The 11,435-nt window shown below is 40.9% G+C and overlaps 1 protein-coding gene across 8 annotated transcripts in view; it reads right to left on the bottom strand.

Annotated features, from left to right (window-relative positions):
* Positions 1 to 950: 950 nt before the first annotated feature.
* CXXC5 (CXXC finger protein 5) overlaps positions 951 to 11,435 on the bottom strand; it is a 100,846-nt gene continuing 90,361 nt past the window's right edge. For 6 of the 8 annotated variants that reach the window (XM_084850822.1, XM_084850817.1, XM_084850814.1 and 3 more), the window contains one exon: positions 954 to 2,598. In XM_084850822.1, coding sequence (XP_084706948.1) covers positions 2,554 to 2,598 — 45 coding nt within the window. In that variant the 3' untranslated portion in view covers positions 954 to 2,553. Of the gene's footprint in view, positions 2,599 to 11,435 lie in introns of all 8 variants that reach the window. The other 2 variants (XM_084850819.1, XM_084850820.1) reach the window with 1 other exon arrangement.

Below are 11,435 nucleotides of genomic sequence, written 5' to 3'. Positions count from 1 at the left end.
GCATTAGCTTTCCTCGATCCTCAGCTGGCAAACCCAATTATACTTTGAATGCCTCAAGACATGTGAATTCATGATGTTTCTAATAACTAAATGACAAAAGTTGGCTCAAATGTGCTTTTATCAATCATTTGCTCCCTTAATGTATTTAAAAAGAATATATTCCATCTCTAAGCATTCACCTAATACCTTTACTGACAAAACAAGTTCAAATACAATTATTTTTGTATGTTAATGGGACTGCCTTGCCATATGGAAAATGAAGAAGCATCCAAGACAATGATCACTCCCAGAGAGAAAGTTTTAAACCCAACATTAGATTGGGACTGACATGTTGTGAGGATTTGAGGACTACAGAGGCAAAGGAGAAAAGGTCAGGCTTAGAGGCTTGGAGTTTTCTGTTGGGAGGGAATATCCTTGAGAAGAGTAGTTTCATTTCTCTGGTTATTATGTGTCAGTTTCAATTCTCCACTTGAATTTCATTTCTTCAGGTTTGAAGCAGTACTTTCGGTGTTGAGGGAGGACGGTATATAAAGACAGCGAGACAGCCAGTAAGAGCAGAGACAGCCAGAGCCTGAAGTGAGAGCAGTCTGAAGAGTGAGCAAGCAGCAGCAGCAGCCTAGGAAAGTCTAAGGACAGCTAGGGTAAAGGAACTTGCATTTTGCAAGTTTCTTTTAATGCCTTTTGTATCACTCAGCTCTATTGTGTATTGCGATTTGCTTGCTTTAAATGTACTAGTAAACTGTTAAACCCCGTCCCTAGAGTGTCAGTTACCCCGCGTCAACAGCCTAAACCCTGCATTACTGGAAACGGGAAGTTTAAAAGGAAGGTGGGACTCTTAAGGAGGCAAGAGATCCTTAAGGAGTTGCTCCAGGTCATAAGGAGAACCTTGACACATGTCATGAAGGGTTGATCAGAATTCCACACACACACACACGCGCACACACAAAATTATTAGCTGGGGGTATCTGTTTTATTTGCTAAAATTGGAAAAACTTTATTACAAGTACTTGCTAGGAAGGACGAAACAGGGCTGAGAAGAGTCGAGGGAACTCAGGCGCAGCAGCTTCAAGGAAAACTTTGACTGTGGTACACATTCTGAAATCCTAGCGTAATTCAAAGCCAATATCCGATTCTCTCTGGAGCCACTTGCAGCTCATGTGGCCTTGGATAGCTGATATCCCTATAAATTTGCAAATGTAAATGCTATGATTTCCATTTCTAAAATTGATGAGCTTTCCAATTTGAGCAAATATTCTTGTCATCAAATGTTTAGTTGTTTGCTTTTAGTTCAGCTTGATAAAAATGCTATACCAAACCCAGATTCAGTATACCACATATGAGCAGAACATGTTTGGCTAGCCAGTAACATATGCAGATTGCAAAAAGAAATATCTGATTGTACGAATTGCACTGTTAAACATTTATAATTCTCTTATTTAAAAAAAAAAACAACCAAAAAACTAAAACACTTTTAAACACCCTCAGTTTAAACCTTCTCAGTGCCAAGAAAGACAAAAAATGGAAAATATTGTGAAAAGCCCCACAACATATCTGAGGCCATTTTTTGTTTGGTGTCACCACCCCAAATAAACAAACAAAAAGATCCTGCATGCAACCAAAATGGGCAGAATAATGAAGATGTAAACCATGACACAAAACATGCTTTCATTTTTATTCACAAAACAGCCTGAATTGCTAGAACATTACAAACAGCCTTTCAGTTAGTGATGGTGAGAAAGCAGGAGACGAGGGCTTTGAACAGAAGAAAAAGACTTGTATATGTTTTCAGCACAGGTTCTGCAATAGCTTATATCTGTATTCCAGTAACATTTTCAAATGGTTTCTAAAAGAGAATTGTTGCAATTAGATCTGGGCTTATTCTATGTGCAGTTTTCTTAATCTGAACTTACTATTTTGTTTTGCTTTGAAGACTTGCCATTTTTTCAGTACAGTTTCACTTTTTAATACCAAACATCTTGCTGATTAAACCTTATCTTATGTGCATGGTTAGGGAAAGGGGAACTACTTTATTTTAAACATATTCTCATTTATAAACATGGAATTGAGGCATTCTAGAAACTAGCCACACTATTTTTCTTTAATGATGGAAAGTAATCAAACAAAAATATGAATGAGTAAACAGCTGTGCTAATTACAGTAGTGCTTATTAGTAACTAGATTTAAAAGGTTACTGTAAATTTACATTCTCTACACAAGAACTGCATCTTCCACACATAAACAACATCAACACCAAAACACAGGAAAATAAATTGATTGATTGTCCATACTCTATTACGTCTTGGTACTTTATGGATTCTTTTTTTAAAAAAAGTATTTGAAAAGCAGTTAATGTTTGTTTTACTAGTACTTTAAGATGTTAAACATATGCCAAAAAATTATAAAAAAACAGGAATGAAATCTGCGAGAAAATATTTTTGGTTCTAAAGGAGACACAGGCGCATCCATTCATTTTCGCCAAAAAAATCCTTGCCTGAGACAACACAAGCAAGCAGTGACATTGCACTGGATGACAGAGCTTTGGGATTCTTGTTCCTACTGAAACCATCGGAATGCAGCGCCTGTAGGAAGCATCACTTTCTGCAGAGACAGAAGAGAACAGAACAGGGACACATGATGAGCAGGGAGGAGAACAAGAAGCCCTGGGCAGAGTTCAGTAGTTTGCTTCTTTTACGGAATGGCCAGAGCAACACATCACAGAGGGTGCCCCATCTTTCAGCTGCAGTGTCCCCCATGAGTTGATATGGCATCCTTACATATTTGTAATTCCAGTTCTGCTGTCCTCCCTTTCAAAAAAATTTTCACTTTCTGCTCCTGCCCCAGACCTTTTTACAGTTTTTCACAACATTCACATCTTTACCAACAACCTGCACCTCACAGGACCAAATAGCCTCTTGTGGAGCCTCTCAGCCCGTTGGCTAGCTACACACAAATATTCCCCAAACTCCTCTTTTCACACTTTAAAGAGGTGCTGAGGGAGGGAAAGCGGTCTGGATTCTCATTATATGAACACAGAAACAACTCCCCATTCAGTGGCTGGTCTCAGTACCTGAAAAGACATGACTGAAGCTAGGAGAAAAAATGTCTTCATATCATAAGTCTGGGTCTCTTGAGGGTTGTTCCTTTAAATTCTGCTACATACATTCTTCATGTTTTGCACTGGAATGGATTCCTGTTCTCAAAGGAATGCTGTCTGGCCAGACCAGAGTTGTTGGGATGCAAGATCAGACTTGGGAACCTGCCCTTGAATAGTGCAGGTGAAGTCAATGCACAACATAGCAGCCTGTCCATCTCCTGGAAAGGTGAGCCCCTAAGGGTTTGTGCTACTCAGTGCTCTAGCCTTGGCAGTCTACTAGGCAGACTTCAAGGTGCTGGACTCAGGCCGTGCATGATCTACTATGAGAAGACCATCTTGACCATTCAGGCAGCGCACACCCCTGGATGATGTGAGCCTCACACTGGATACACGAAAGGGAATGACATGCTAAGGAGACACTTAAGACAAGATTAGAGGTTTATTGTGCCAGCATAGCTACTTTGACAGACAGGCACGTATGTAACCCATACCCTATATGGAGTTGAAGCTTCTGAGGTGGCACGTTGATCTCTTCCTAGGGGTTTGAGCACTGCTAGGTGGGATAGCACAGTGTTGCGACTTTACAATCTGGGAGGGGAAATGGGAGGGAGAGAGGTGTGGCAGGGCTACTTATCTTCCAAAACTGATTTCACAAACATGCTGTGATGTGCAACGTTCCCATTTACCTTAACCAAACAGGGTTGAATAAGCAAAAGAAACAATTAAAAAAAACTAGCATTATAGTTTAGGGAATATGGGCTTTGTTAGAAGGAAAGGCTTCATTGATTCCAAATTACTCAAGCCTCAAAGCATCTGTTGTCATTGTTGTTGTTGTCTGAGGTTCAGTTTCATTGGTTAGTGTTTGATATTGCTCAGGGTGCATCCCAAAGATGGCAGAGAGAAGTAGTGTTAACTGTACAATTCCCTCTCCATAAGAGACTGGACAAAGCTGGGGCATGCTACTAAGTCTTTCTTTTAGTAAGACAGTTTTGCTTGTGCTGAGGTTTTAGCTGGACTTTGAATCTTATGTCTCTAGGTTTTAATGGGTGAAGACTAGAGCTAGACTAAAAGCCTGAAGTCTGATGTTCAGCTTACGTTACAGCATTATGAGAGAAAAGGACATTCCTTCACAATGCCAAGCTAACCTTCAGAACACTTCAGCCCTCGTCTGTTCTGTTTTTCAGACACATTGCTCGAAGGGGAGGGAGGACCCATGAAATTGCCACCAACCTGTACAGCCATACAGTGTTTCTGGTAAAGCCTGAGTGCCTATGGAAGTTGGGAGTGCATGTTAGAATTTTAAAGGGACTCATTCTTGTCTTTTTAAACCCTGCACTGCTTTCCAGGTGGCTGGTGACAATGGGAAAGAGTTTGAATTCCAATGATCCCACATCCTTGTAGTTTCAAAGAAACCCTCCAGTCACTCAGGTCCCCACAGCACTATACCAAGCAGTGGGCTAGTGAAGATTAGGATTTCCTTCCATGACTGGAGACTTATAGGCTAGACAATATAACTCAGAACATGGCTTAATGTTGAGCAAGTTGCAAGAAAATAATTTGCTGCACAAAAATGCTCAGGAAAATATGTTTATCACACACCAAATATGTCCTAAACACTTCCCCTCCACTTTCTTCTGTACAAAAATCAGTGCCTTTTGAAATAATTAAGACAAAGGAATGAATAAAATACCACCTGAAACAGCACACCTTAATACATTCTACTTTAAATATATAATTCAAAGTGTAGTTTGGTCAATGCAAGTTGACCTATTGTTAAGAAAAGGATTAAGGTCAAAATTTGAGTGCTAACTTGTTTCCACTAGAAACACCAGCTGTTTTAATAACACTTTTAGAATATGTGTTTAATTAATGTTCTTGAAACAGTGGGCCATATCATTTGCACATGGAGTTATGCAGTATTCAGGGACTGCCACACACGGGGCAGTGGCTACCTTCTTTGTGTGCTGGGTCAAGGCGGACAGACACCCTAGATGTGGTGATACTGGTTTGAACAAACCTTTGCTGTTCCAGAACCAATGCTCAGAATGCAGCAAATTTGCCAAGGAAACACTCCTGCCACATACAGAATGTATGTCTTAACTTTAACCTGATGCACTGTCAGCGCAACAGGGGAACAACAACAACAATTTGTTCATTAAAACAAATATGCACTGAATTCATAACAATCAGCTTTGGCCTGATAAACATGTAGCCTGATCTGAAGCATCTTACTTAGAAGGCAGTCCCACTGAATTCAGTGGGGCTTACTCCTAAGTAAGTGTTCTTAGGATCAGAGCCTAAAAGTGTTTTTAGGACCACAGCCTAAAACTAATATTATCTGCTGAAAGGTATCTTAAAAATCCAATTGTTCAAAAGCCCACGTGTCTGTTGCACTTTTTATAGAGGTCCCTCTATCCAGGGAAACTCAAATGACATCTACTAATTTTAGTTTGGATTGTGAATGAGCAACATTTTATCCAATAGCTGCTATCAAAATTTCCAAGTTGTTGGCTACCACATGCATCTACCTGCTGATGAACCTGAGGGACAGAAAATGACTTTTACTTCCCACTGACAGAAGAGCAGGTATGGTAATTTGTTCTTTAGGAGAGATTCCTGCTGTGAGACGCTCTTGGCTTAGATTGGAGTGTGAACACTACTCTTTGACAGCGAGACAAGACCCTACAGGTTCCTTTTGCCTGCTGGGGTTAGCTTGACCTATCACTGCAATTTTTTTTGTAATTGTACTGAAAAAGAATGACTCTTTAACTTTCAAGGGCTTGCCTTAAGAGTTGGCGAGTTCATGAGGACAAAAAAACAAAGTGGGCCTTTGAGAAGGTCATTCCTCAAAAGGATATTTAAAATATGGTGCAGGTTCTTTGCCTTTGTTCTCTACCTTCTCCCTGTTCCAGACACAACACGGCTGAAGCCACCCACACACACGCTGCCAAGCCTTCTGCTGTGCCTTGTGAAGAGTTCCATGTCTGACTTCTACTGAGTCAAATACAGAATTGGCTATGCAGCCTTTTCGATTCTAGCCGATTTCTTTTACAAAGATCCCCTAAGCTTCCTGATGCCCGTGAGCCTGCTGCAAACCACCCTTGCGCCTCAACAGATTAAAAAAAGTAAACTACATGCTGTGGGAATCAGAACATCACCCAGATTAGAAGAAACAGAAGTGGGGCATCCACTAGGCTCCTTTGCCATGAATCGCAGATAAATTCAACATTTTAAACCAGATCACACTGTGTTTAATAACACACTGGCTAACATCTAGCGCAGCCTTCCCCAACATCAGTTTCTCCAGATGTGTCGACAACTCCCATCAGCCCCAGTCAGCAAGGCCAATGGTCAGGAATGATGGGGGGAACCAAAACATCTGGAGGGAGCCAAGTTGGAAACGCCAACTGTACTGTCTGTATAGAAAAGGATGTTTACTTGGAAGACATTTATCACATCTAGTAACCATGGGAGAGCTAAATAATAACCTTGATGGACAGAGGCAGTATACTTCTGAGTAACAGATGTACTGAGTACCTTGATGTCCAGCTTCTGATATTCCACAGACACCTGGTGGGCTCTTGTTAAAAACAGAATGCTGGATTAGATAGACCTTGGTCTGATCCAGCAAGGCAGGGCTTGTATTTGGGGGATCAGGAAACAAGCGAGAAAGAGAGAGAGATTACATAATAAAGAAAATCAGTGGTTGATTGCGCATCTTAACCCCTCATCTTTGAACAATATTTGTCCCAGATGCTGGGATTAAAATGTTATCTTATTCTAATTTTATTTTTTTCATAGTATCATTGAAGAAAAAAGTCTTGCTATTCTGACTATGCTCCTTTTCATCCTCTAGAAATGCAAGAATTGAACTGTAATCGCCAAAGTCCTTACTCCAGATTGGTTTCAACTGACATCACTTGGATTATTCCAGAGTATATTATTCAACCATGAGCTTTCAACAGCTCTAGCATTGGGGGGCAGCGGGAGAGAAGCATTATGATGCTTTATAGGCTCCTTCCCTGACCTGGTGTCCTCCAGATGTGTTGGACTACAACACCCAGCATGCCCCAGTCAGTGCACATCATGTGATAATTACACAACCCTGCACAGATATAATTAATGCTAACAGAAGAGTCTAGACATAATGCTAGTAGATATTACATAATATGCTGGGGTCTCACTCTAACATCTCCTCCCCTTGACATAAATTGTCCCTCAACTATCCCATGCAGCACCATAGTTTATTCAAAGACAGAATACTGGGGTGAGGGGAAGAGGCCTGTAATATCGATTTTGTTAGGATTCATGTAGCAAAATTTCTCTTTGCAGAAAGTGTCAAGGGAGGCCAAGAATTCATACATTTCAAATTTTGACTTCCTTTGATTTTGATTTTAGAAATTCATTTTTGTGGCTATTTCCTTCACTGCATTTGAATTTGACAGTTTCTAATCTTTTCTCAAATCTGTTTCAGAAGGAGCGAGGTCTGGATACAGGAATCAATAGGAAGCACTTCTGCCCCCAAACAACTGGTTGCTTTTAATGAATCTTGGGCTTCTGGAACTATTTGTTAGACAAATATGTCTCCCACCATTTCCTAGAATTTACAATTAAATTACTGGGGTCCAAAGAAGCAAAGAAATAACCATAATGTGACTTGTGTGTGCCTCATCAGGAATGCGAACATTTGAATGACCTCCCAAAGATTGCCTTAGCATAGCTAGCTGCTAAATAGCCTTTGTAAAACACAAAGGCTTAACGTTGCCTGCTACTGTCCACAACCACCCTTATGCTTTGGACTGAATTATGTTAGCAAAAATACCCTTTAAAAAAAAGGTTGCAACGATTCCTCCAAAGACTACTCCAAAGATTTCACCATTGTGGGACTCAGTAATACTGAGTCATGGAGAGTTGTACTTGGAGATATATATTAAGACTGTTCTTAAGCTGTGTCATCTTCAGACACAAATATTCATAGCAGGACTGTGGCTATTCTTCAGTTCCACACAAGCACAAAAGCAGACATTTGGAATTTCTACAAAACTCTAGTTTCAGCGTCTTACATTGCTTTTCCACCTGAAGAATAAATTATGCAAAGCAGGCCGATAAATGTGTATGTGCTTACTGTGTGTAATTCATACAGGTTGCAGGATTCAGCATTTCCTTGGCACAGAATTTTTGTTAGCCCAGGATTTCTTAGAGCAGAGTCAATGCAGACATAACTGTAGGTTAGCAGACTCAATAAAACTATTGTTTTGCACTGCCAATGGCTTCTTGTCTACAAGACTTGCATTACCCCATGTGAAACCTGATCAAAAGTGAAAAGCGGGACACTTTGGAGACGTGTTGTCTGAAATGACATGCATTTAATTCAATGGGACTGAGATGTTCTGGGATATCATTATCATAATTATTATGCCTTTTTATTATACAGGACCATCAGAGTACATGATGCTCAATGCTCAATGTTGTTTTTAGCTATATGTTGTTCGTGTGTATTGTCTGTGTGCTTTTATGTGCTTTTTTGTAAATGGCTTTTAAACTTTTTATATTGTTTAATGTTATATTGTTTAATTTAATGTTTTAACTTCTGTAAACCGCCCAGAGAGCTTCAGCTATGGGGTGGTACAGAAATGCAATAAATAAATAAAAATAAATAAATTTATCAAGTTTCACAAGCAAAAAACAGACAGGTCTCTGCCCCAAAGTTGCTTATTATCTGAAAGACACAATGGAGGTCAAAGGCAGGAAAGGATGCATGTGGACAAATCCAGTTACACATAAACTTGGTTACCGTTGAGAATGCAGATTAAGGTGTTAAGCTAAAGGCCTGGTGGAAAGGGGGGTATTTTGAGGAGGAATTTGAAGGATGAGAGAGATAGGACCACATACATGTGAGGCAGGACCACATGCAAGTTCAGAGGTGGCGTGCCAGGCATACGGAGCACAGGCAGATGGGTTATAGAGCAAGAAAGCTCTATAAAAGTAGCTGAGGTTGCTGGAGTTGAAGAAGTGAATGAAGGTCACAGGCAGAAATACGATGGAAAAAAAGGGCAAGGAAATCGAGAACCTTAAAAGGCAAGGACAAAGAGTTTGCTGGATACAGAAGGGGATGAGAAGCCAGTGAGATTTGAGGAGTGATGTTATATGGTCTGATCAACGGAGTGAATGGTTTTGGCAGCTACATTTTGGATAGCAGTGAAAAGACTAGCAGGGAAAGATCAGAGAGCAGGTTGCAGGAAGTAAGGTGGGAGATGACCTGAGCACGAACCACAGCATTAAGCTAACAGGATAGAAAGAAATGGGAAGAATTTGTCGACACAGTATAGGGAGGCAAGCTGAATGTTGAGTTTGGGGGGAAAAAGAGGAGGAAGACTCAAAGATAAAGTCAAGGCTGCAAGCCTACAGGATGACTGATGATGTTACTGATGGCTATGGAAAGTGATCAAGGAGAAGAAGGCTCGGACAGAAGGATAAGTAGATTGAGCTGGCACATGCTGGAGCATGACACAGAGTTTGCAGTGTTTTGGTGCAATGCATGCTACTTGCCCTGCATCTCACTGAAAACAGACAGAGCACAATTCCTCTTGAGAGTCCTACAAGGACTCAGTTGTTCTGATGGATAGGTGAGTAAAAGAGCACTCCTTGCAGTCTGTTTAAATGGTACTAGTGGAAGGGGCTCTCAAAAACAGAAGGCCTGTAGCCACCAGTGATGTGGTTTTTCCAGAAGATTTGAAATTGGGGGAAACGTCAGACATTTTTTGGGAAAATTTTCTGATGCCCTAAATCAATTGGGATCTGATTTAATATGCTAGACTTACACTTAACAAGCAAAACTAAACAAGTACATGACACTTGTTTTATACCTCAAAACGTCCAGTAGGCCAAAGTATTTGAACTCAAATGTTTGATATGGGGGGAAATCAATAAAGGATACTTTAAAGTGATTAAAAAATTATATTCAAACAAATTGCAAGTGTTACTTGGAAATTATGGTTATTGTTTACAGCATGATAATTCAAACAGCATGTGCTTCCCTTACATTGTCTTACTTTTAAGAGAAAAAAATCTAAGCCACTGAAAATCTAAGGCGCTGTTAGCATATGAACCTGCGATCAGATATATAGGTATTTCTTACAGATAATCATCGGGGGGGGGGGGGATTACGATTTGTAAACAGCACAATTTTGACTGGTGTTGTACCCATTCATTGTTATTTTACTAACTTTATGAAATACATATTTATAAATGAATGCTTTTCAGGAAAGGGACTGAGGCGGGGAGAGAGAGCAACAACAGAGCAAGCCATCCCTGCTGTTCTCTTCAAGCTCTCAGACTTCCAGTAAGCTTCCGTGAACTTTTTACAGGAGTTGTCATTTTATGGCCTTTCAAAAACCTGTTTTCAAACCACAATGGCCTATAGCAAAGGACTGTCACTGACAGCCCCCCCCCCGTTGAAGCACTGCCTGGGTCTTTGGAATGTTCATAAATGGCGGTGTTGAAATCTCACTGATGAATGAATTCATTTCATGTTGCTGAATTCTAACTGCCCTTACTGTTAATCCTTAGGTGAAGTAGCGATGCTTTTGCTGAACAAGACCTGCATCCACGTCTCCAAATAAAGCCCCTTCATCCAGGCTATTCTCACCCCATATATCGCATTGTGGAGGCTTGTAGGGAACCACAGCCCTTGCTGGTTTCCCTCCCTCAAGCACAGGCTGAAGGTGATGCTCAAGAGAGGCCTGGACTTGTCCCAGTGTCCCTTCCAGTAGTGACACCACACTACCAGGCTTTTGCATGTTCAGAAATGAATCAGCGACCAGGCTGAAGGATCAGCTCAAGGGGAAGTATGCAGTTTGGCACGAACGCTAACATAAATTATGAGCGAGTGTAAGCAACCTCTAGTGCAACGCTAAGAGCTTTTGCTTGTGTGATGGGTTTTCAGGAGAAACCCGTCACACAAGCTAACGCTATTGGCATCGTGCTAGAGGTCACTTACGTTAGTGCAACATAATCTATGCTAGTGTCACAATGGATACTTTTCCATGTTGCTTGGAAATATGGGACAGTAAGATTATGGGAAGCAGGGAACAGCCACACCTGCTGTAAGGGCCTGGGAGCTGCTCTTAGGATGTTTCTTTTCAGATGCCAATCTTTCCTTTTGTTCTCTTTTCTTCAGTCCTTTTGATTTTCAGATTGCAATACCATCATGACTCTTTTGCTCATTCAACACATCAGCGTGTGCAGTCTTGCCCATACTCCAACTGGCCATGGCCACCGAGGAGATGAAGACCACCCCTGCTACCCCAGCGTCTCTCTGTAACAACCAGCTCTGGGGGCA

This window comes from Heloderma suspectum, chromosome 4 (genome assembly GCF_057233095.1).
Source record: "Heloderma suspectum isolate Gila_16-S chromosome 4, 16-S_ref, whole genome shotgun sequence".
In the NCBI taxonomy this organism is placed as follows: domain Eukaryota; kingdom Metazoa; phylum Chordata; class Lepidosauria; order Squamata; family Helodermatidae; genus Heloderma; species Heloderma suspectum.
Note: the sequence above shows the minus strand (reverse complement) of the source record. Positions and strands in the feature narration are given on the sequence as shown.